The 27,043-nt window shown below is 40.9% G+C and overlaps 1 protein-coding gene across 7 annotated transcripts in view; it reads right to left on the bottom strand.

Moving 5' to 3' along the window:
* Positions 1–24,897, bottom strand: part of TRPS1 (transcriptional repressor GATA binding 1) — a 252,976-nt gene extending 228,079 nt beyond the window's left edge. The window contains exon 1 of one of the 7 annotated variants that reach the window (XM_072734031.1): positions 24,340–24,897. Coding sequence is in view for 1 of the 7 variants with exons in the window: in XM_072734030.1 (XP_072590131.1) it covers positions 23,600–23,609 (10 nt within the window). In the remaining 6 variants the exon portion in view is untranslated. Of the gene's footprint in view, positions 1–22,671; positions 22,892–23,599; positions 24,092–24,339 lie in introns of those variants that run through there. The other 6 variants (XM_072734027.1, XM_072734028.1, XM_025993364.2 and 3 more) reach the window with 6 other exon arrangements.
* Between the last annotated feature and the right edge of the window lie 2,146 nt (positions 24,898–27,043).

Here is a 27,043-nt window from a genome sequence, read left to right as displayed (position 1 = left end):
TATTTATTATCCTCCTGCAGAAAACTGGGTGACCTCAGTAGTAACAAATCATTTTTATTCACCAAGTGTTTGTAATCATGTGGCACATATCCCATATACGAAAACAAAGATAAATTCTGAAATATCCAGAAAGAATCACAAAATATTATCTGTGAGAGACCACGCCTTAGGAAGATTAAGTGATGAAGTCTGACAAAGTTACCACAACCTACTGACAAAGAAGCCAGTGATTAATCCTGGAGGAGAATTTGGTAAGACTCATTCATTTTAAAAAAGAAGAGGAAGAAATGTCATGAAATTAATACCAAAAAAGCGAGCTATGAGAGGAAATCTCTGGCTTTCAAAAAGTATTTAAAAAGTCATGTATTAAAATTAAGTACCAGCACAAAAACATTTAAAAAAAAAAAAAAAACGATGGCACAGGTCAGTAGTGACCCACAAAATGCCACAGACAATGCAAAAAAATACCTCGAAAACATTTAAGAACTTTTACAATTCAGAATAGACTTACACACCAAAGGTCTTACAAAAGAAATCCAGACATAAGAATGAATGAAAAAATATATATACATGTGTGTGTGTGTGTGTGTGTATATATATATATTCCTCCAAAGGAACGACGCCAAGTAGTTTTCTGGAACAACTGGTGTCACTCTTCCCTGCAACAGCTAATAGCTAGAATTCTACTCCATACTTATCCTAAATATAAGTTTTAAATTAAAAGATAAAATAAAACCTTAGAAACACCAACTTGAACGGTCTAATGGATACTCCCATAGTTAACGATACATGAAAAGTTAAAAGATTAGAACCAGAACAATAATTATAATTATTATTATAGTAATAAATATTCACACAGCCTTTTGGCAATCACCAAACCTGTTTTACATATATTATTTAATTGATTTAACCCCCCACAATCTGTTCTCAGGTAGTACTGCTCAGAGCCTATAGATGGGAAAACTGTAACCTAGAGAAGTTAGAGAATTAGATTTACTCTCATTCTGATTTTATTCCAAGTAAGCCACACCACAGATAAGAAAACATAGCTGCAACCTAGCGAGCTTCTAAACACAGCTGGACATAAGCCTATTCCAGACAATCACATGTCCCAGAAGGCATGGGGTGGCTGAAACTTCTATATTTTAATCTGTACTGTACTGTACATATCCGGAGAACAAATACGCTTGGAAGGAGGCCAAAATGCTCAAATAAGAGGAAAACAAAACAAAACAAAACCAAAAAGGTTCAAAAATATCATGATGTACATTTCTAACTACTAAAGTGTCTCCTAAACTCTAGACATGGCTGCTCCAACAATAAGGAAAATGTATGGTGGACTCAGTCTTTACCATTTGTATGTTACAACGAAGCTCCTGATGGTGTGACTTCAGTACTTTTGATTCCACAGCGTAATTACGCACTTAAAAATTTGAGGACAGAACAGTACTTACTAATAATTGGTTTAGTACTGCTGATGTTTTTAATCATAAGATGATCATTTTCTTTTCAACATGTTACTTGAAAAAGATCTTCTTTATTAAATCATTTCTTATATTTAAGGGCATTTTTTTTTTTCCAACACAACAGCTCCAGTTTTATGCTGTCTTATGAAATCAACTTATGATGTCAACTTAACAAGCACATTTCCCTATGGAAAGCAGTACTAAACGCTAATCTGTTACAAGTTAAAAAAGAAGGAGCTATATTTCCATTTTGGGGTGGAGGGAATTTAAAATCAACCAAGGCATCAACATAAAAACCCTGTCCCCTTAAAGTTAGAATGCCCCCCTTGGATCCAGGTATATATTAATCTATTTTCTTTACATCAGTCACACTAGAATCTTCGGAGGCAAAAATGAAGGAACTGGGTATACATTATATGAGCCAATAAAGTTCAAGCCTTTTGTTAAAAACTTCTTGCGGTAAGGAATCGAAGAGCAGCGCTCCTGAAAACACTGATATGTCATCCTAGGCCCTTAATAATATGGGTTTCCAGAAAAGGACATTAATACAAGGGGTGTAAAAAGCATGGCCTTAAAAAAAAAAAGAACTAATTTTAAAAATAAGCTTGATAATGCAGAGAGGGATAAAACTTGATGGGGATCCATGCAGGGCAGCCGTTTCAAAATGTGTTCCTTGCAAAAAAATACAAAGTCCAAAAAGTAGAAGCCTCAGCCACTGCAGAGAAGCTTCATGTGCTCATAAAAAGTACTAAATGGTGACCTACACTGCGACTTAGCGCCTGTGACTTTATGTTTATTGTCTTCGGGCCTTTCTGATGGAGAATGCAGGAGACAGGATCCCTCCATCTACTCAAGAATGTTTGCATAAGTAAATATGCTTCCTAACCTCGGCGGTACCTGGCTGACGCAGCTCCTGGAAACCTGTGCATGGGGAAGGACGGGTCAGACCTGAGCCAGCCCCGCACAGCCGCCGGGGCCACGCTAAACCAGAGCTGGTGGTCTACGGGCGAGCGTCCAGAGATGCCCACGGAGCGCAGGTGGACAGTGAGGGGGACGGGGCAGGAAGCGCCGATCACGCCGCCTCGGGGAGGCTGCGCACGAGGGACGCCCGGGGAAGGTCAAAGCAAAGAGGGGCACGGCCCGAGGAAGCCCGGGAAGGGCCGAGAGCAGGGCGCGGGAGCGTTCCTGGGGACCGCGGGGCGGGAGCCGCGGGCGCGGAGGAGGAGCGCGGACGAGCGCGCCGCGGGCCGGCGGGTGCGGGGTCCCGGCCGGCGGGGGCGCGGGGGGGTGGGGCGCGGAGGGGCCGGCGGGGGCGCAGGGGGGGCGCGCGGCGGGCCGGCGGGGGCGGGGTCCGGGCCAGGGGGGGCGCGGGGAGGGCGCAGGGGGGCTGGCGGGGGCGGGGTCCAGGCCGTCGGGGGCGCAGGGGGGGCGCATGGGGGGCGCGCGGCGGGCCGGCGGGTGCGGGGTCCGGGCCGGCGGGGGCGCAGGGGGGGCGCGGGGGGGGGGGCGCAGGGGGGGCTGGCGGGTGCGGGGTCCAGGCCGGCGGGGGGCGCAGGGGGGGCGCATGGGGGGCGCGCGGCGGGCCGGCGGGGGCGGGGGCGGGGTCCGGGCCGGCGGGGGGCGCGCGTGGGGGGCGCTCGGGGCCCGGCGCGCACCAGCCCCCCGTGGGACGCGCGGGCCGAGCGCGCACCAGCCCCTCGGGGCCCGCGGCAGCCCCCCCAGCCCTGGCCCTGCGCGGAGCGGAGCGCGCGGCGGCTGCTGCAGGCGGGGGGTCCCCGCGCGGGGTCCGCGCTCGCCACCGACACACACAAAGCTCCCGTCGCCGCAGCTCCGGAGGCCACGGGCAGCAGCCAGCAAGCAGCCTCCTTCCAAGGCGCAGCCAACTCACTGGGGCTGGAGCTTCTTGAGAAGCAGTTAAATGGAATCCTACTGCTGCTACTGATCTGCGGTCCTGATTTTTTTTTTCTCCTTAAAATGAAAGAAAATAAGGGGGGGGAGCAGTTTCACTCTTGGCTTTTGCTTATGAGACTATACTAACCACCAAAACACACTGGACCTTTAAAGCTCATTCATAAAATATAAATTACTTTTTAAAATTAATCCAACAGAGACAATCTAAAGGATGATAAAGGGTTTGTTTGTTTGTCTGTATGCCTAACCCAAACCGACCTTTCCTTTTAATGTTTTTGTTAACACACAGAAGCCAAGTAAGAATGCCACGCTAAGACCCCATTTGGAGCAGGGGCAGTTGTCCAGGAGTGCAAATAATTTAAGAAACACAAAGCCCTGAGGATTAACAGGACAGTACCACATCCCCATGTCATTCAACAACTTCACCCTACAAGAGTTTGCTGACCACAGCCTTTTTACTGTAATGGAGCCAAGAAGAGACAGTTACTTAGACTCATACAGATTTTTTTTTTTTTTTTAACACAAGATCGCAGCTACCTCTATGGAAAGAACACAAGTTGAATGTGAGTTACTACTAACACCGGATTTTAAAATGTCACATATAAAGACGATGGCTTTATTTCTCTGAAAATGAACAAAGGTAGATTAGGGTTTAAGAAGAAAATGGACTGAGACAGCACTCATAGGAAAGTCACCTAGTCTTTGGGAAACCCCCGGATTACACAGCACCTGAAAACCCTGCTCACAGCAAACGAGAAGTGAAGTAGATGCGCTTACCAAGCCTTAGCTCTCCAGCCAGACTGCCTGGGTTCAAATCCTGATTCTGCTCTAGCTACCTGTCCCAGCGTAGGCGAATTCCCTGAGAATCATAGATGACAGCAGTTCCTACCTCAGGTGGAGACAATACACTTGGCACAGTGCTCCACAAATGTGAACCATTAGCATCATTTGAAGGTGGCCCCTAAGTAAAGACTAACCTCTGGGGGAAGGAGCTTTCCCCCTGTAAACCGAGCTCACCTATGGCCTTTGGTCGCTCTCACTTCTTTTTAGTGATCAGTGCTAGCGAGGCATCCACCAAATCAGTTGTTGCCACACGTAGCTCATTTCTATGCAAACTCTATCCAGCCTTTGGGCAAAGTTTGCATGCCCTCTGCTCCCTGATTTTCACAAGTGAAAACACTGCCACGGACGACGGGCCAACACATTTAATAATGTGCTCCTTCCCATCATTAAAGGGCACCACACAGCTTCAGCAGACAGGAAACTAGCGCGGTGCACACGCCGTCCAGCTGGCAAATAGAGGCATCTTCAGTGACCACTCCTCCTACATACAGTCTGATAAGGAACATGTTAATGGAGCCAAAACATACATTTCCTTCCTATTTCTGCATTAGCAGACATGAGAGCTAGATAGTCATGTCAGGAATTATGAAAACTACAATCAAGAGATTTCTAAGCCACCAAGACTACCAGAAAAGCAGGAGGACTACATTTCGCCTACTCACTTTCAACCAAAAGTATGCACTCCTTCAGTTGTGGAAAAGTACAGAGCATTTAAAAATTCCTACTTATTAACTAGAATGTACTCTTCCATGAAACTCCTTCTACTATCACTTAAATAGTTTGTAAATTTCAGGCAGCTATTACTTTTAAAAACCCAACAATCCCCTTCAAAGGATTTCTTAACTTGCTGATAGACGTAAGGTGACATCAGAAAAGTATGTCTGAAATATGCAATTAGCTAAGGTTTCTAGGAAGCTTTGGAATGTTTTGTTATTAAGAAAGAAACAGATAGATGAGAGCCCTCCAAGTAACTAGCTGTCCTAGAAGTAAAGAAATTCATTAAATAGATCCTCTCCTTGATTTCTCCTTCACGGTTCCATGCCCCTACAGATTTGGGAATGCACAATAACAGCAAGCCTTCATAATTTTCCAGAGCTGTTTAAAATAATATTTAAGTGCTTAACAGATTCATATATTCAATCAAAGGGACTTCCCAATTCTGAGATAAAAGAAAGATTTGTAGTTAAAAAAAAAAAAAAAAACATTACAGAGAGAAGGCCAAGAATACGGTCTTAAAAAAAAAAAAAACTGTAAAAAAAAAAAAAAAACAACTTCAAAATTGTTCCTTGGCTTTTAAAATGAAATTAAAAGTAATTAGTAAAAATCAAACAATCAAAGAAGTCTCCGGCATTCTTGTTTCAACATGAGAAATGTCTCAGTAGCTCTTACTCAGTGATCACTTTACTGGCCATCCCTCAAGGAGACATGGAAATTTAAAGGAGCAAGAGGAGGTTCAATATCGTCCACTGCCATAAATGTGGCCATCCCGAAGCAGCATTACTGAGCTTCCACTCAGCTCCTGACCAACCCTATTCACCAGTATCTGGGCTAGATCTTCACAAGGTCTAAATCTTCCTTGCTCCTTTAGCATCCAAACACTGGACCCCTTACAGGTAACTTGCACCGGGAAGCCAATAAGTAAGCCACTCTCCTCAAACGTCAGGACGCAGCATCTGGGCCGACAAACATTCAACCTGTGGAAGTTAAAACTACACGTCTCTGGCTCATGACCACGGGACCGAACATTGTTAACCTTCATGCATTAAGGGCACATCATCTATCACTTTGTACCTTTGATTATTTTGTAGTGTCTCAAACACAGTTATCAGTAAAGCACAAGGTAATTATGGGTTTTTGTTTTTCTGTAACTCACGAATGTGATTGGGCCTTCCTTTACCTCAGTTTTACCAGCACTGTCACACCTGGTTCAATGATGTTAATCACTACAAGACAGAATTTGAAAGTACGCAAAACACGTCATGTTAAGTTGTAACCAGCAGTAGTATACTTTAGGAACAATACATTAGGGCAAACTTCAAGCCCTTCATTAGGGCTATTAATTATATAACATCAGATAATCCTTTACGTCTCTGGAACTTAACAACCCAATTTCACAATTTTGTCAATACCTAAAAGTCTCATGCTCTTCTGGCCAAAGTGTCCTTTCCCCATGTGCCAATTTAACGCAACACTTTTGAGAAACCACTGCATCTAAGGCTTTGTCAAGAGGACAGAAATAAATTGGGTATCCTCTTACTCTCCTCAGCCTTCCAATGCCAAGTAGATTCCGGTATGGGCCAAAGCCACAAACAAATGGGAGCACGGGGCAGAGATGTGTAAATCTAAATGGCTATAAATCTGAAGGCTTCAGGAAGAATAAGAGAAGTCAAAATCCGAGGAATAGGTAAAATTCCTACAGTTAAGGTTGGATGAAAAGCATCTCAGAGGTAAGAACATGAATGAAGGCTGGTTTGGGAATGTTCCAGGACTAAGTATTACTCTGAGGAGAGAACACATGGTATAGCAGAGACAGAATTGGTAAACTGGGAACAAAGCTTAGAGTCCTGTGGAGCACCTGTGGCTCAGTGGTTGAGTGTTGCCTTTGGCTCAGGTCATGATCCCAGGGTCCTGGGATCTTGCCCCCCATCAGGCTCCCCGGGGGAAGTCTGCTTCTCCCTCTGCCTGTGTTTCTGCCTCTCTCTCTGTGTCTTTCATGAATAAGTAAATAAAATCTTAAAAAAAAAAAAAACCAAAAAAAACAAAGCGTAGAATCCCAAATGCCAGGCTAATGATGATAAACAGATTTATAAACAAGTACCCCTGGCATCTAAAGACGACTGATATTAGAACTCAGAAACCAAGTTAGGTCTGGAGGTGAAGCCTCCAGAGTTACTTCATTCAGATCAAAAGTTAAAAACATAGAATACTAAGAAAAACTGCAGAGATTAAAAGTCAAAGAAGGATTAAAACAAGTGTGGTAGGGATGCCCTGGCCCCTGGAAGTCAAGCCAGGAGAGATACTCGAGAGAATGGTTAGCAGCATCCAACTCACTTAGGAGATGCAGTCAGATGGAAAGCCCATAGGGCTGGGCTGCCACAAGGCCACTGGTGTCTGCAATACCACAGTGTCAACAAAAGGAGGAACCTGGTAGATTTCACTTTGTTGAGAAATGGAGGTATATATGAAAAGAAAACCCAGATTCGAGACTTCAACATTTTTCCCACTCTAAAGTTATTTTTATAGCTGAGTAGGTTTATCTTTTATCTGAAAAAGGAGAACAGATTCCATATCTGGCTTAGAAACATTCTAATTAATAAATCTCAAAGTGCAACATTTTGACTTTGTGCCATGCCAAGTACAAGATGGAATCCATCTGGAAATAGAGAGTAGCCTTTTGTTTTGTTTTACCTTGTATTTTTCTGAACTTCTAAGGGAGCTATATTCATTATCTGTGCACTGTTACCTAAAATCCGTCAGGTGCTTAAACCATAACCTATCTCCAAGCTTCAGAAGCTATATATTAGCTATAGAATTGCAACTAGACTCTTCCTAGATTCTAAGAATGTTCCATGAACTGTAATTGGATTAGAATCCAAATGAGCAGAAAATAAATGCCATGTAGCTACCTTCTATAAAACATCCAGGATAGTCTTTGTTTAGAAATACGTGCTGGGAGAACAAGTATAAAACAGTTTAAGGAATGTTTGAGAAGGGGTTTGCTAAATGTGGATGAATATATTAGCCAAGCTGTGGGTCCGAAGGGATAAAAAAAAATTAAATGTATACTGATTTATCAGGAAAGCAAATCCTTTGATAAGTGGAAAGGAAAACAAAATACAAAAACTCATCTTATTTAAACCTTATCTGGACGTGACCTGTTTTAAAAGCCAACAAAAAAAGTACTTTCTGATAAACAAAGCCCAGAGTAAGAGCCACTTAAAATTTATTTTGATCTGCAATGCCAAGAGCACATGGTAAGGTTCCAATCTCTTAAAGTCAATGGAGAAAAAGAGATACTTGGAATATAGGGAAAGGATCAGTAGAAAAACAAACCCCAAAATAACACTAAGAAAAACCAGGGCGAGATAAGCATTAATAGTGTTTCCTATGGTTTCATCAGGTAAATATTGGGTGTTCAACTCTAATTAACAGTAGAGTTAAAAAAAAATCAACTACATAAAAAATAAATGACATAGGGCAGCCCCGGTGGCGCAGCGGTTTAGCACCGCCTGCAACCCAGGGCGTGATCCTGGAGACCCTGGATCGAGTCCCAGGTCAGGCTCTCTGTATGATGCCTGCTTCTCCCTCTACCAATCTCTCTCTCTCTCTCTCTCTCTCTCTCTCTCTCTGTCTCTATGAATAAATAAATCAAATCTTTAAAAAAAATAAAATAAAATAAAAATAAACGACATAATCAATTGCCAGAGGAAGATGAGGGCAAAAATCCTAGATAATAATGTCAAAAGAATGGAAGTTTTCAGCCTTTCTCTGTATAGTATGCTCACTAGACCAAGAAGGAGGTTTTATGTGGGATGGTCACCATACTCATTAAGGTGGCTCCTCAACCCATTCTAGAAGGACTGCTTTTTAATATTAAAGATTATTCAATTATTCTCTGATGTAATTATTTCTGACTGAATGTGATCATTTTTCCACTGGCAAACTTTCTTATTTTAAAGTAATACTATTCAGAGCAGTCATTTATAAAGGGTTTTCATCTGAAAGAAATATTAGTTAAACAAAACAACCAGATTAAAAAAAAAAAAAAAAAGACAAGCCTGCCCTGTGGCTAAGACACAAACTCAGACAAATAAAAGGCAAGTCCAACAGGTATCTTCTCCTGGCAACTCGATAAAAAATGGGCTGAAGGGCAGACCCTGGACCAAATCCGCCATTTCCAGGGCCTGACACACCTCCTTCCTGCTTTCCAAGGGCCCTCCAGGAACCATCTTCTAAAACAGTTTGGGGAAATGTCTTAGGTCCAACATTTTTCTGCAAGGCACTCACCAAAATTCTTTAAAACAGAAATGGAAAAGAGAGTGCCACCAGAGGTTATAAATCATAAAATCTCACTGATGAGGGGAGTTGTACCAACCTCTAGATTACATAACTATTCGAAATAAAAGATAAAAGAAACAAGAAATTTGGGTAAAATATACCTCATATGTATAAGATGACAAAGAATTTTTCCTGTTTTTCCAATGCGACAGAGTAAATGATTAAAATTAGCTTAACAATAACCAATGAAGAACTGTTAATTGCATTCATATTGTACGGCAGGGTCATGGATAAAAATGTAACTTCAAAGAAATTTTAAAAGAAAAATAAAGGCATTACATTTATATTTTAAAATATATCATTTTTACTACATTTAAGCTGAAATTTCTCATTCAAAAGACAAAATTAATAACAGCATTTAAAATAAATGCAGTTCCTTATTATTCCTTTGTTAATTTGTTTTCCTAAATGCTGAGGAGTTTATTAAAATGCCACGAATGGTTTCTCAACCACGTTTTAATAACTAATTGCACATTTCAGGCCTAATCTCACAGATGCTGTCTATAGTTCTCAACCTGCCAAGGGGCTTATGGCTGTTATGAATAAAGAAAAATCCAGTTTCTTGGAAGATAAAAAAATCCTTAATTCAAATGGACTGTTTTTATTTTTAAAATTGGCCTCAAAACAGATAAATGTTGGGAGGTATTTTAAACTACTAAACTACAGGGCGAAGAATAACACAAACTCACTCCTTATTAGTGACCATTTTATAACCAATTCTTTACCAACTGAATTTTATATACACAAATCTAAAGAGGCTTGTATTGTTCAGGGTTCCAAAAGAGCATTAAGCCTAAATTTTCTGCAGTAACTTTTTAACTTTCAGGATAACTTCTGGATTACACATCTGATTTCCATGTCTTCATAAGGTATTGATAAAGAAATAATGTGAAATGTACCAACTGATTTATTACATGACTGATTCCCCACTGCATATGAATAAAGGATATTCTAATTCTATTCTCAAATCCATCTACAAAAGGAAAAATGAAGAGTAGTGAGTTTCAAGTACGAGGCCGACTTCCTCAACAAACCTCAAACCGATGTCTAGTGTTGTATGTATAAATGGAGATGGTGACCAGACACAGGTTCTAAGCTCAGTCTTTTTCTCAGTAGCTGTGCGATCATGAGAAATTCACTCTACTTCATCCTCAATCCTCTCCTTTGTAAAGCAAGATGCTTCTGCTAGAATGGATAACAGCTTATGTCCTTAATTTCTATCACTTGAAAGAAAATATGATCCTATGATCACCCTGACTTATACCTGAATGAAAGAAAAACGAAGAAACAAAATTTAAACTGGAGTTGTAGATTTTAGAGGGATCATTCAGGGGAAGTTCAGTCATTAAGAAGTGTTTCATTAGCCAGCTTCCACTTTTCCTCAACAGAAAACTGTTAGAAGGCTCTCAAGCCTAAATCCACATTTCCACCCGTCTGTGGGAAACAGAACACTGCACACTCTCACACACCTGATGAAATGTGCCCATGAGCAAAGGAGATGGGGGCCAGGTTTTAGAACACAAGCACAGAACTAAGAGAATTCTCTTGCAGGGTACGCAGTTCACTCTACATCTGACCTCAGATAGTTGATTAAATGTATTCTTCTGTTCATTTTCTTTTGTACATGGTTTTATTGATGGAACCTAAAGAAATAAAGTTCACATATTATTGGGCTCAGAAAATCTGCTCATAAAAAAAAAAGAAAATCTGCTCATATTTTTACATGACCATGTTTTGACAAAATAAAAGGGAACCAATTATTTCTACAAACGTGTTTACTCAAATAAACCCCACTTTCCCCTATGTTAGGAAAAGAAGTGATCTATAGAATGTTTTAATGCTTTATTTTTTTTTTAAGATTTTATTTATTTATTCATGAGAGACAGAGAGAGAGAGAGAGAGAGAGGCAGAGACACAGGCAGAGGGAGAAGTAGGCTCCAAGCAGGGAGCCCGACATGGGACTTGATCCCGGGTCTCTAGGATCAGGCCCTGGGCTGAAGGCGGTGCTAAACCACTGAGCCACCTGGGCTGCCCTGTTTTAATGCTTTACACCAGTATTTAGGGGCTTTGAATTAAATCTAAACACACTGTCCCAGCTCTTCCAATTATATCCCAAATAGGTAAATTTTTAAAAATTATTTTTTTCAAAGAAACACATTAAACATGACTTGAAATCATCACATTAGCCTAATTCCACAACATGGTTTTGATTACACTGGACTGGACCAAAAGTTTTGGCCAAATGTTCACCTGATATCACAGGAGCCAAAGTAGGAGGTGGTTGGTTGAAATGTCTACATTTCTACCAGCAGAGACACCAAAATACTATGAAATGCACTAAGAGTGGAAATAATGCGCTCTCTCAGAGTTAATTCCACTTCGAGAGAATAGTGTGGGCGATGTGTTAGGGATACTATCTATTTCTTTGGGGCCTGATGCATTCGTTCCAAACGAAAATATTTTAAAATAGTCTTTAAGATGAATGTGCAGAGCTGTTGCGTCTTTATAGTAGCAGCCTTATTTGTTTTACACATAACCATAATTTAAGGATGCCAATCATTTTAAGCAAACAGCTTGCAAAAAATAAAATAAAATACAGGCAAAACCAGAAAAAAATCTTCTTTGTACTAAAACATCATTTACATTAAAATACGTCAGGTTAAAGTTGCCACTACATATACAAAGTTAATACTAACCCTGTGCGCTGACAGTATTTCATATTTTCAAATTAATTTTGGAGAATTCCACAAGACTATCATAAATTAACTTCAAAGCTAGTTAAAATACTTTTTCTTATCCCTTCAAACAAATTTTTAGATACAAGTTGCCTAAGGCGCAAATGAGAAAAAACTAAATGTCATGTTATTTTACAACATTCATAATATTTGCAATTAGAATAAATATATGATTTTCAAATACTACTCTTTTTTGAAGTAAAAATGAAAGTGTGCAGATGAATAAGACAAGATTTCTCTGTAGTGACTCCTTAGCAATGACCACAATATCTTATCCCAGAAAGGTCAGAAAGGTGTGGTGGCAGAGCTGAAATCACTGTTCTATTTCTGATGCATCAAAATGAGTTTCTGAAGAGAACACAAAAGGAAAAAAGCAGTAGACAAAATAATTGCAAAATTAATTTGCATTTAATGGTAAATAGGAGGATTCTGTAATAAGAAAATCCTAAAAAGATGAAGTTTTTCCTCCCCTTTTTGAAAGGCTTAAAAAAACAAAACTAAGTATTTCAAAATCAATGGACTTCAAGCAATCCAAGAGAATTTGGAAAACATTTCTCTAAAAACCAATCCAGAACGCAGGATGTCAATTTGGAAATAATGGAAGCATATTTCACTTTAAAATTCAAAAACTTTTCAAAGACAAAAATTCAAGTTAACATCCCAGTGATTAACTCAGGGACTGCTTAGCCAAGAACAACTTTCGGCACTTAAAACATAAAACTGTCAGTTTCCTCTGCTTGGAGACAAAACATACAAAAAGCAAACATTCACTGCTATATTTTCCTAGACATGAAAGACAGAACTAACTTTTATAAAAGGTGATCACTCTAAATATTTCTACCTATTATTACACTTATGCCATAGCTCCTAAAAATCAGTCACAAATTCCAAACCTCAGAACCATCATTAGTAGATGGCTACTATTCTAGTTCATTACTCACTAAACTTTGATGGAAATAGAATCATTTATTGAACTTCACTACAGCTCAATGCACAAATACGTTAAGCAGCCTGTGCTTGGTATCACTTGAATACAATCTACTATAAACGAGCAAAACTCTTTACTAAAAAACCTCAAAGGACTGACAACATGATACTTGGCACTGTACTTCTTGCAAATCTAAAGCATACTGATGGTGAGAATAATTTAGGTGCTCTCTTCCCTGAATCAAGATACATTCATTTCAAACATCATCTGTGATCAAATGGTCAAATTCATATTTATAAACTGGGAATATAGAGTTTGGTGGAAGCACTGAGTAACTAATACTGTCTTAATCCTTTTGCCGGAAGTAGGTCACAGTTAGTGCTTACAATCATTTCAAAATTATAACAAAACTTTATTTCATTCACTGGATTTCCTCATAGAAATGGAACGGCAAAGGCCTGTTCAAGAGCAAACAATAAAATCGTATTATTATTTTATAGTATACAAGTTTCTTCCTCTTCTTATATTGTTCCCCGCCCCTCCCCACCAAAATGTACATATTATTAAGAAATGTAGGTAAAAACCCTACAGCTGGCACATTTTTCCAGTATAAGAAGAAATCTTTATTCCTCCTTAAACTGAAATATTAGATCCCAAAGAGGAGAAAAAAAATGGGTAAAAAATGGTAATAAAGCATTGAAGAATAATCCAGTGGAAGCACGCTTGCTCTCAGCATAATTTTCTTTAGCATCCTAAAATGAACATCACACTGCCCGTGATCTCTGCTTACTCCTCTGAAATCCATCCAGAGGATTTTCAAAAAGGAAAAATTCTAGTGCTGCTTTCAAATGCCAAATCAACTTACAGGACTTCCAGTCCTGAAGGAAAACAGCACAGTAGCGCACCAGAAGCTAGAGAGTGCTTTTTGTCACGCAAAGCCGGAACTGATGAGTGTGACCTCAAAGGGGTTTATCTAAAATTCCCAAGTACCACAGGCAAAGAGGTCAAAGTTTCCCATGTCAAAAATATATAAATAAATAAAGCCATATATTTTAGTAGTTCCTTACGTTATAATGGATTGTATAGTATCCATGTCCCCCTTCTGTTCACACACACACACACACACACACATACACACACATACACACATATCTTTTTAAATAGCAACTCAACATGAAACAAAAAAAGGAGGAAAGCCTGCTTACACTAATATCTACCCCCTCTGTTTTCCATTTCAATTCACTACTGGTCTCATCTTTAAGTGTTTATTATTGCCAATGACATATCGAATTATTCGGGGAGTGAGAAAAGAACATGTATATACATAATTAAAAATTAGCAATGATGCATTGAACATATCTGGGAGTACAAATAAATGATAGGTCTGTACACAGGTACACACAAATATGTGTGACACTAAAGAGTTAAATGACAAACTGAAAAGGCAAGATCATGTACACATTTATATGTATAATGTGTACATTATGATTTTTACTATCAGCCTAAGACCTTACAAGTAACAGTTTCCTTACTTAAAGTTTATCAGAAGCCAAAGAAAAAGCAAAATGTAAATAATTAGAACACTCTTTCAACAACAGAAATTGTCTTAAGAACGGGACATTTAAAAGTAGAATAAACAGTAAAGGGATAGAGAGTTAAATAAACAGTTCACAGTAATTGAAGTTTAGATGACAGTGAGTTTCTTATAGTAATTTACCACATCTTACATGCAGTGAATGTAATGCAAATTTGTAATGCAAAAAAAAAAAAAAACACAACTCTTAAGATTTGCTTATAAGTTACAGAAAATAATAGAAAATAATGATTTATTTTACTCCTTACTTGGATGTCATTGCTTCCACTGGCCATTTGCATCTAAGTTATTTTCTACAACTTACCCAAGTTTGCAGAACTGAGGTGAAAAATTTGTAATTAATATTTCCAATAATAAGTTTAAGGTGGTATTAAATATAATCGCTTGTGTTTCTCCGATTCATAATCAAATCGATTTAATAACATAAAAATTCAGCTGCCAGATACAGCAAATACCTGATTTTAAAAGTCTCAAAGTTATATCCAGGAACAGTTGATAAAAGAAATTATTAATCATTCAACAATTAGACTAACATGTCATGAGAAAAATTAGTAACGTGGGCCTTGACTAAAATTAATATGTATATGACCAGTCTTAACTCCATCAGTTGAATGGTATTTTTAAAAGTTACAGTGAGTAACGACTGTCTTTCCAAAAAATTTAATGGAATCATAAAGCAAAGCTGGAACAAAAACCAAAATCTCTTTCAGGAACTTTTATATGTTCAGAACTACTTAATAGAATTGAGAAAATAATAGGCTGATGTACTATTTATTTATACATCTTTCAGAGGAAAAGATGATGTCTGAATAATGACATCACAGAGAAGTCACAAGTAGAAGTTGGTTTTTAATTTGTTTTGCCTATCTTGCTCTCATTTCAGAACCAAAATTATAATTAAATTAACCTTCAGATAGGTGTTGGGATGCATCAAGTAATTAAAATGGATATTACAAAGGCTAAAGTCACTTAAAAAAATATGTAACAGGTTAAAATTCCATTCAGTGCCTGTAATGTGAAACATTCTATACGAGTGAGAATATAGATATGTGTACGTACATGTACGCACTAAGTTAATATGAAGTCACAAATTCATATGCTGCACTTGAGCATAGCTCAGAGAAAATAAAGCTAAAACTAGATTAGTAATGCTTGATCCCTTTGCACATGAAGTGTATCACGTAATACAGAAAACAGATTCCACAAACTAACTCCTGCCCTATATATTTACACTATTTATGGATGTCTCTGATCTCAGACATAATATATGTTTCTATAGGAAAAAGCTGCAATACTGATTCACAAGAATTCGCTGAAAGCCATGTCATAGAATCTAATCAAGAAGCACAGGTTGTATTAAAAGTATTTGTTAAATAGTAAGTTTCACAAATTCTATCCAAATTCTACAAGTAAAAAAGCTCTGAGGCTTTGAAATCCTCTTTATCTTCTTTTTCTTCAGCTAAAATATATTTCATGTCTAAAAAGCAGTTGTGATGTATCCATCATTCTGTACTGGGTTCATTCTAGGTTATTCTAATACTCAATTAAATTATATATTATTAATTTTTTAAAGCTCGAGATATATACATTAGATACTACGAATATGTTCATTATTCTTCACAATACTATACTACTATCAAGAATACAAAGTGATTAACAGAGCAATTACAAATGCAAATAGGAACCATGCTCCGTTCAAATAAAGGGAGAAAAAAACAAAATAAACTATGGACACTTGTATAGTTCCTTCTAACACTATCTACCATAGAATGCTTAAATAGCTGACAATGAGTCATTGTTTATTCAAATGTTAAACAAATTGAACGTATAAGTTAACTTCTGACTTAGTTAGAAGTATTTGGAACATTTTCCAGAGCCTATTTTGACTGTGTCAATTACCTAGATACCAAAGTTGTTGTATTGTGTTGCTTCATGAAACAGGACATACAGCAACCCTCAAAACCAGTATTACAAGCCTGGCAAATAGCATCACATTGGGGTGACGCAGAGAATCCATCACCCTAGGGAAAAACGCACTGGGTCACAGTACGGAGTCTTTACATGTTCCATATTATTTCTACATAACGTTTTGGGATAGAAGTATAAGCTATAAAGTCCTATCCCATAAAAAGATATATTCAGAAACAGCACTGTCACTTAACAGAAACAAATGGGACTTTTAAAAGTTCTTCTTCAGAAGCATTTCGGTATATTTAAAATACACCAAAGGGTGGCATTTTGATCTATAGTTTTTGGTCATTTAAAAAATTCCTTTGTAAATTCAGAGTAGATATAAGTATTATGATAATGATGGCTTCATTATGTTTAAACCCCATACCCATTTCAAACCTCTAGCCTTCATAAAGCAGGTCATGTAACTCCTTAAAAGATTCATGTTTAAAGGGCAGAGTTAATGGTTTCACATATTAGAATACACCATCCAGGTGTATCTGCCTATTATCAGTCCCCGCACATTACATTCATAAAACACACTCACCACCATAGACAGCATGCACACATACCAGCAATAACTTAAACACAGTACAGCTAATCTTGGATATTTCCAGCACTTGCAGGCATTTACACTGCTAGCTTTCGTCTCATATTAGAGGTATCCTATTAGTAACTAGCAAAAAATTATACAAATCGAAGTATGTTACCTTTGTTCAAACAACACTGCAGTTCATTATACAACAGAAAGTGTCATCCTTAACCGCTCAGGAACCAAGATACTGGTGGATTCTTGGGAGCAGAAGTGGTGCGGAATGGTTTGAGGCAAAACTGAAACATATTGTTTAAGTAAACCTTAAGGGGAGGGGAATCATATGCGCAATTGATGGATTTTTTTTTTTTTTTTGTATCATCTCCCACAAAGCCTCCCAACCCCTCCCCACCACTGAGCAGCACACACGCTGCTGATATTAAGGAACACCATCCTCTGCCTTTTTTCCTTCTTGCCAAACTTTATTACTGTTCCCTCGGTTTTGAAGTCATAAACCGACATTCATTAAAGGAAAATGTAATGGCTGAGAAACCCGTAACTTTGAATTTATGTCTGAAAACTCTGTGAAAACTAAAACAAAGTAAGACCTACTCTGAGACACTCTCAACCATGCTTGATGCGAACGACTACAGCCGTCAGTTCCTAAAGTTTTTCCAGACAAATCCGTAAGTCAGGGAGTAGGTAGCAAAGAAGGTATGCCCCTGATTTGAACTAAAGTCTTAGCTCTCACAAGAGAAACTGAGAAAGACATAAGGTTAAGTCAAACTGTCAGATTTCTATGCAGAGAACACGTCAACTTCCCTGAATATGCGGAATGCTTTCCATAATTTTAAGAGCCCTAAAAGACATTTTAAGGTATCTCCGTGATACCTAATTTCAGTTGTGTATTATTTTTAAAAGACGCTCTGTGTGATGAAAAGAAAAGCAAAAGCTCTCAAAACAAATTTGGGGTTAAAAGCCAAGTCCAAGACAAGTAACCATTAGATTTAAACCTTATGAACAATTCACACCAGTAATGTCGATACTCGGTTCTTGCCCACCAAATGGGGCGGAGGGCCCCGTTTCTGGGTGGGGTGTCTTTCCCCAAGGAAGGAAAAACTGGCACAAATCTTTTTGCCCTCTGAAAAGATTTTCCTACTTGCCAGCTTCTGAAGTTGCCCTGATGTCAATCAACATCACCAAGATGTCTCTTAACCGGAGAAAGTTCTGTTTGCCTGTGTAAGATCAGGAAGAGAGAAAATGACTATTTTAAAAAAGAAGAAGAAGAGAAGGAAAGAAAAAAAGAAACTAAAAACACTGTGTGTGATAAGTAGGGTTAAAAAATTATCATCTAAAATTGGGAGAATAAAAGAACCACCAGCAGAAACAAACTGACCTTTAAGATTAATGCTTTCAATCTAAAAATATGTTTTTGTAAAGTTTCATCTATTTTCCTTCCTCTGCACATAAAAATGATTAACGTCACAATTAAACTTCCACATTTCAGGCTCTTGCTAACAGGTGTAACATTCTTTATAGAAACACATTCGTTGACCTGTCGCCATGGATAATCTAAATTAATTCATCTCGATTGAAACAAAAACAATGTTTTTTTTTTTTCCAAATAAGAAAGAAATCACGCAACACAAATACCCACTCTCCCCAAAACCCAAAAACCGTTTAAGTTACGGTAACCTGAAATGCACCAGCCATCACAGAGAGCAATTGGAGAAATCCAGCAGTGCTCAGCAGGAAAGATTTTTAATAACAGATTGAAAAACAAGAATAAAAATAACTGCATCAACAGAGCCTTTCTTCCTCAGGCCACAAGCCCGTTCTTACTTGAACTTTAAAAAAAAAAAAAAATGGCATTTTGGCCACTAAAACCAATCCAGAACATTATTAAAAGTTAAAAGCTACCAATTACTTCTGTCTGTTCTTTTAAAGCAAAGTTTGGCATTACGTCAGCTGGTTTAAAGAAAACAAGAAAGAGAGAAAGAGTAGGAGAGAAAGTTTCCTGCTTGTATAAACTAAACCACCAGGGAAGGTGTCTAGCCACTTGTAAAGTATTTACTGCAGGTTTTTAAAGAGCTAGAAACATTTTAAAAATTAAAAGTTTTCTTTCTTATGTTTAAGGAAACATGCTGAGGAACAAAAAGCATAGCCCTAATGTCTTTTGAGGGGGGAGGCATTTTGATGTTATTTGTATTTCAACTAGAGCTTTGAATCAGAAAATGATTCCCAGTGATGCTTCAAATTCGAAGTGCAGAGATAATTTCATCTTTGTTTTTGCTACTTGGATTTGTACTCTTAGAAGAAAAATAAGCGGGGGGGGGGGGGGGGGGGGCGATGACAAAAAGTTAGACGTTGCTCCTATAATACCTACTATAGATTCAGCGACCAGTCAGGCTGCTTCTCAGACCAACAACAATTCAATAACTTCCATCCATAGATCTGTCCCCAAATTCAGTTAAATAGGACTCCTTAAGCCCAAAGATCTCTTTCTAAAGTGAATCCAGTTCTGCATTACTATACCCATCAGAGATCCAAACGCAAGACCAACGAATTCAGTTCCCAGGGATCTGAAAACCACAAAGTGATAGGCTAACCCTAAAGGTGACCATAAGAGCAACATCAAGGGCAGTCTTTATAAAGGTCATACATGGATAACTAATCAAATATCCTATACAAATAAACAACCATAAGACCCACTCACACTTGAGGGTAAATTTTTAAAAGTGCTTATTCCCTCTGAAGCTCTGTTGGCTACTGAACAGTAGTATAAAACAACACTTGGCATTTTCACGTATTTACTTTCATCCACTGGTCAGAGCTTGAGGAAGATAAATAATTGGGATGATTATTTAAAAACTGCTTAATTTTTTTTTTCGGCGAAAATAACTGCAAAGTACGCTAGTCTGTACCTGACAATCACAAGGAACTTCGGAGAATTAGATGAGCTTTCTACCTGGCAAAGGCTCTAAGTTTCTTCTTATTTTATCTAAGAGAGACCCCGCAATTCCAGAAATTATAAAACTACTAGAGTAACAAAGAATTCATTACCTGCTGTATGAGGATATCAAAAACTGTAGTTATCACATAGATAATTAAAGCAAAGCCAAGTCTACATACCCTGTCATTTTCCCCAAAAATTTCAATAAATAATAAATAAGGTAGATAGATGAGTAGACAGGACTCTGGATTAGTTATCAATGGTACTAGTAGTTATAGCCAGCAAAATGGGGAGAGAAAGAAACCTGTTACCTGAAAGCTTGACCAAGGATGAACAGAAAGCAAGTCCATAAAACTTGCCTGTTTTTATCAAATTGATTGTAACTTGTGAGCTGCGATATTTGGGACAGAACTGTCTCAGTTTATAGTTTTCTGTGCCTGCCAAAAACAGATGCAGACTACCACACTAGCTGTCCTGCGGAAACTAAATTAAGCAAAGGCAAATACCAAGTGGAAAGTTGTCAGTCTGTTGAATGAATGGCTTCATTTTACACACCAGAGACTATCTTAATAAGAATATGTTTTAATGTGCACCAGTCATTTATTTTAAGTGCATTACTTATTTCAAAAATAATAATTTTCCCTTTAAATCAATTATGAACACCTGCCCGTAACTTTCTTAAAGTCTATTTTGTTTTAGGCACAATAGCATAGTGCTATTACATTATTGTCTGCCACCAAAAGGGGCAGTGAATTTAAAAAAAAAAAAATAATGTCTATATTACGTACATTCTAAAAAAAACACTTAAAGGCCGGTTATCAATATCTGTGCTTACTTCAAAGTCCAAATAAAGTTCTAGCTCAAAAACAATTTCCAACAAGTCTTCTTAAAAATTTTGTTTAACGCTTATTTACCTCCACAAAGAAGGTAAGAAAAGAGTTTATTAAAACTTAACACCCTTTGGCATATCTTAATAGGAACATGCAGATCATTAACTACAAATTGTGATATTTCTCTCTCTCTCTCTCTCTCTGTGTCTCCACACACACACACACACACACGCACACACACACACGCACGCATCAAATAATAATAGTAATAGAAACATCACTGAAATACTAAAAACTTAAAAGCAGATTTTCCACAGATGCCTTCATTTCCCTGTTTTGAAGGGTTTCTTCATGAATGAAGATTCCCTTATGTGTATCACACAGGGTCCTACTCTGACAATCGGAGTAAACTCAGGAGTAGTATGTGACTTAAAAGAAAAGTAAAAATAATAGTGAAAATATGCAAGAGGCACGTACAACACTTCTGGTGAACATGCTATCATAGATTCTAACCTATTTTCAAGCAAAAATTGTATTAAATTGTTTAAAACAGTAATCATCGGACCGTGAGCTCTAAAAATCAACCTCAGACCTCACTACTACTATGACACCTTTCTCCTTACTTTTACTGTTACCTTTCAGAGACAAAGGACAACATCTGAACAGCAAAAGACACCCTTACAGCATCCAGAAGTCAAAGGACTGACAAACTTTTTATAAGGAACTTACTATGTTCCACCATTTATTTGGAGAGCGTCAGAGTTGATGATTACGTGTAGGAAAGAATTCTACCAGATAATAGATACATCAGGAAGCCGTAAACATCAACTCACCGTGGTAAGCAATACTTGGTCAACAGAGTATTAGTGAGCTTTGGAATGCCTCACATTTAGAGAAATCAAGTCACAATGCAGCATTAGAGCTCTACCTCCCCATCAGGACTTTTATTTTCACACTGTTAATATTCAAAAATAATCGTCAAACCTTAGCACGCCCGTGGCCCTGTCTATTTAACTGAATCTAAGGATGTTTCCATCCAGGGGTATGGCTTTAAAAGGAAGTTATGAAATCTGAGGAGAGATAAGCTCTAAGAACAATATGTTTGACTTGTTAAGATTAAGCATGTCATTAATAAACTTTCACTTAAAGGTAAAAAAAAAAAAAAAATCCTCAAAATGTTGGTATCATTTCCAGACTGTCCTGTCAGCATCACAACTTACAGGAAACGCTTCATCTTCCCATACAAACCCTGTATTTATTCACAACCCTGGCATACTTGGGGAAAGGAAAAAAAAAAAAAAGCCCACACCATTTCAGAGCTAGTTTGCTTTTTTTTTTTTTTTTTTTTTACATTAACCGGTGGAATATCTGAGAAAGCGTTCTAAGCAAATGAGCAACTTGTAAGAAACTTGACAACAGTGAGCTCAGAAACTTTCATTCTCATTTTGTCCACGTCAAGAACTGGCCGCCGCATTACTTTCCTTTGCTGCCCCTTGCATTTTTAACTCTGGCAGCCTTTTCTAAATGATCAACTTTTCCTAAAACCAGCAGGAAAGTAACAGGATGCCAGCAAGATCCATAGGTTTTTAACTTAAGAGCAGGAGGATTCTGAAGAGTGGTTAGAGCTCCCTATATAATTTTTGCTTTGAACAATCAAATTTCAGCCAACCACCAGGCCTAGAGTTATCATGTCTCTCTAATTCTCTCCCCGGCCCTATCTCCAGTTCCCTTTTGGTGCTTGTTTTTCCTCCCAGACCCTCCCCTGTTCACCTGGTGCGTTTGCAAAAGTTCAATGGATCTATAAAAGTTCAATGAATCGGCCCAACTTGTCTGCGATTCCACTTCTCTGCTGAGCTCCTCTCTTCACTTACCTCACTTAAAAACTCTAGCCGTGATTTTCGAAAATAGGAAAAGGATGAACAGTCTATCATAATTGGGATTCATCATGAAGACCCACCGCTCTCGCTCAAAAACTTTCAATAGGATCAGTTTTGAGGCCTAAAGAGACAGGAGGAAGCAAAGCGAGCCCTAAAACGTAATCAGTCCAAGATTCCCCTCTGAAGCCCACCAGTCCTTCTCGCCTTCTAACTTAAATTGCTTTAGAGAGTCTTGGGGCCATAAAACCGGTTACTTGACTTCCCCCTGGGGGGGGGGGGGGGGGAGCACCACCATCTCACACAGGTAGTAACAAAAAACAAAAAAAGAAAGAAAGAAAGAAAGAAAAGAAAAGCTTCCCCAGCCACAAAAAAACAGCTTTTGCACTTCAAACAGCTCCCACCTCCGCCTCACCCTCCAATTATTCATGGGGTCCTATAATCCTGGAGTTATTTGAAGGGACAGCGCTGTTTGCCTTGGCCTTTCAGGGATGCGTTTGTCTGGAGCCCAAACAGGAACCAGACAGAAGGCGACGCGCCCGTCCGCCTGCAGGTCCCACCGCTGTCAGGCACTTAATCACCGTCCAGCGCCCGCCGCCCCGCGACCCGGGGCGCATCCCCGCGCGGCGCAGGACGTGTGCCCCCGCCCAGCCCCGCGGACGCGCCCGGGCCGCGAGGCCCCGCCACATGGCACGGACCGGGCACGGACCCCGCCGGCCGCCCCGCGCCGCGCACGGGCGGGGGCCCCGGGGGATGCGGCACCCGCCGCCGCCGGCCCGGCTGGGCCTTCAAGGCAAAAAGTTTGCAGCCCGGCTCCGCGAACTCCTCAAAGCCCAAGCCGGTCCCGGGCTGCTCTCCCCACTTCGCGGACCACACGAAGGCCCCCGCGGGGCCCTCCCGGCCCTCCCGGGTGGGCCCGACTTACTACTCTGCATGCTGGTGCCCAGGCTGCTCCCCGCTGTCAGGAGCCCCAGGACACCGGCGGCGGCGGCGGCCCCTCGGGTGCAACCACCTCCGGCTGCTCCGCTGCGCCCGGGAGGAGAGAATCAAAATCAGCCAGAGAGAGACAGCGAGGGGGAGTGGGGCTGCGAGGGGGAGGGGGCACCGGCCTGAAACTTCTTTTTTTGGCAAATGGGGATTTGTTTTTCCACCTCCCTGGCGGCTGAACTTGACCCTCCTGACTCCAGGGGCTACTGCAGTTTGAAGTCGCTCGTTTCTAAGGCTTCAGTGGCCTCAGACCCACCGAAAGGAGCAGAGGAAGGGAGGGAGGGAGGGGGGAGGGGGGGAGGGGGGGCAAGAGAGCAGAAGAGAAGAAAGAAAGAAAGAAAGAAATCACACGCGCAAAAAGGAAGAAAGAAAATGCATGTGAAACCCGAGAAGCCTGCGCTTGGCTTTCTGCACACTCTCCCTCTTGCTTGCTTTGCTTGCTTTGCTTGCTTGCTTTTTTTTTTTTTTTTTTTTTTTTCAAAGAAAGTCACTTTTAATTCCCAGGGCTCCCCGCTCGCGATCGCCCACATTTTGCGCACACACGCGCGGGCGCAGCACTCGCGTCGCGGCGCCCCGGGCCCGGCCGAGGGGCGCCCGCGCCCCCCGCGCCCCCCGCGCCCCCCGCGGCCCCCGCGGCCCGCGGCCCCCGGCCCCGCCGCCGCCCGGGCCCCTCCTTACCTGTTGATTAATCGTCAAGAACACCCTCGGCCCGAAAGATGGTGGCGCGGCGGCCAGAGCCATGAACCGTCTTCTGTTGTTTGCAGAGTTGATCTTGGATTATTGGGGGGGAGGGGGGGGAGAAAAAGGTCTTTCCTGCCTCCCCCCCTTTCCCTGCCCTCCCCCCCTTTGTAGAAAAAAAAGGAGAGAGAGAGAAAGAGAGAGGGAGAGAGAGAGAGAAAGAGAAAGGAAATAGAGCAAGGATGTGCCCGGTGCCGGGTGGGAGAGGGGAGGGGGGGTGTTGTTTTTTGTTTAAAAAAAAAAAAAATAGGAAGGCGAGAGAGCGATCGAGAGGACGCGGGGTCTGGAGGAACGAGCAGCACCAAAAAGAGGACGCTTGAGATTGCAGTGAGATCGGGTCTTTATCAGAAATGTTATCGCTTGTCAGGACCTCAGTCTCCGCGCATTACGTCAGTTTCAAGACACCAACACTATTAATATCAAAGGAGCCTTCGCGGAGGAAAGCGCCACCCCAGACCGAGCTCCCTTAAAGAGACAGCGCGCGTCCCCGCGCCGCCGCCGCCGCCCGCCCCGCCGCCCGCCCGCCGCCCGCCCCGCCGCCGCCGCCGCCGCCGCCCCGCCCGGCCCGCCCGGCCCCGAGCACCGCCGCCGCCGCCGCCGCCGCCGCCGCCCGCCGGCACCGGCCCCGAGCACCGGCCGCGGCGAGCCGGCTGCGCGAGAACTTCGCCCGAGTCCGAGCGCCGCAAATGAGAGCTGCGCGGGGCCGGGACCCGGCTACCTTCCCGCCCCGCCTCTCCCCCCCCCTCCCCCACCCCCGTGTGTGAACGTGCGGGCTGCACACCGAGGCAAAAACCGAAAGCTTAGGGACGCCGTGACCGAGACGGGGACCTACCGGGGGGGGGGGGGGGGGCGGGGGGGGCCGCTGCGTGGCGGCCAAGCCGACGGTCCCCGAGCGCCCGGAGATGCTACCACCAGCAGCCCAAAAACTCTAAAAGTGCTTTTACCTCCGCGGAGGTTACTTTCCCTTCTCCCTCCCGATTAAGCGGCGCGGCACCGTGTGTGTGCGTGTGCGTGTGCGTGTGCGGCCCCTCCCCCGCCCGCGCCCGCGCCCGCGCCCGGGGCGGGCCGGAGCCAGGACACCTAGCCCGGGGCCCGCGCCTCCCGGGCATCGGCTGGCGGGAGGGCTTGGGGAGAGCGACTTGAACTCTATCCTGAGTTGGAGAAGTGCGGACCGGGGTTGCTATGGTTTTCTGAGCTAGGAAGCAGCTCGCAGGCTCAATGGGTGCTTAAAGGGGGTGCTGCAAACAGATAAAGCGGGGACATCGTTCAAATGCTGCAAGATTCATACCTGCTGATCTTGGGGGGGGGGGGGCGTTAGAAGCAGATAAGAAACTGCAGGAAAGCATGACATTCCTTTTACTACTTCACATCTCCCAATACTCTCATTGTTGAGTGAAATTCCCTCCACATGAAGTTACTGGATTGAGCGAGTTTTTTTTTTTTTCTTCTTCTTCTTCTTCTTCTTTTGACTTTTAAAGATCAACAATGCATAAAAGAGACCCATGACAGGATTCAAAGTATAGTAGGTGTTAAAAACTAAGTAAACACTTCTTGGGCGTTTGGACTTCATTTTCTTCAGTTGGGTGACTTTAAGTGGCATGTTTTTCCTCTAGTGAAAGTCAGTTTAAAGTAATTTTGTGCTAAAAGGAGAAGCATCCTTCCTTCTCCAAACTACAAAATGATTGAAATTGGAATTTTAGAGGTGACAATCACGAATCTGTGAAATGAAGATGAAGTAATTTCCTCCAAAATATTTTCCACTAAATGATTCTTGCATCTTTTAAAAGATGAATGTATTCTTGAAACGCCAGAAGTGAAAAAGCCAATCATTTCTTAAAAAAAAAAAATTAAAACATAAGCATGTGCTTTTAGAAACTTACTCCCTTTTCTGTAAGGTCTCCATTTCTCTTAATATACCTAGTCAGGCAGATAAGTGATTCCTTTTTGTAGCGCTTTTATTCCGGAAGAATTTTGGTAGCGTGTCCCATACACACTCCATGAGTTTAAAAAGAAAAAAAAAAAAAAGGCAGTAATTCTTTTGCGATAGAAAAGTTGGTCAAGTAAGAGTGGTCAAAATGCAATTTCACAATAAGGCAGACTATATATTCCCTAAAGGAGTGAGAAGACAATGAACCTTAGATGCATGGAGTTAATTCATATGTTATCATCAATTTAAATTAATTTGGGAACAGAGTTATATTCATGTATATAGTCCTGCTTGCAGGGAAAATTAATATCAAAATCCTGAGTAAATCTCATAGTCAGCTACTAATGACCACCTGCATATTTCCACACTAGAGTCATTTAATACTGTCCACCACCAATTTCCACTGTAAAAAGTATTCATATATTAAATATAGACCTTTATTTTCTTTTTTAAGCCATAAATTAGCTTACCAAGTTTTATGGAAATATGCACAGCACAGTGAGAGGCATTTTTATTCAGGGAGAAAAAAAAGGATCTGAGTGAAACATTCTTTAGCCATGACTAACTAAAACTATTAGATCAAATAAATTTTGAAATAGGCACCTCAAGAGTAAAACCGTTTGTACTTGAAGGGTTAATACCACCTAAAACTGCTGGAACTGGTATCTAACTGATAAAATCTGAGACTACAGCATCTGAGCAGCAAAGTCAAATAGT

The sequence above is a fragment of the Vulpes vulpes genome, chromosome 13 (assembly GCF_048418805.1).
Source record: "Vulpes vulpes isolate BD-2025 chromosome 13, VulVul3, whole genome shotgun sequence".
NCBI classification, from domain to species: Eukaryota; Metazoa; Chordata; class Mammalia; order Carnivora; family Canidae; genus Vulpes; species Vulpes vulpes.
Note: the sequence above shows the minus strand (reverse complement) of the source record. Positions and strands in the feature narration are given on the sequence as shown.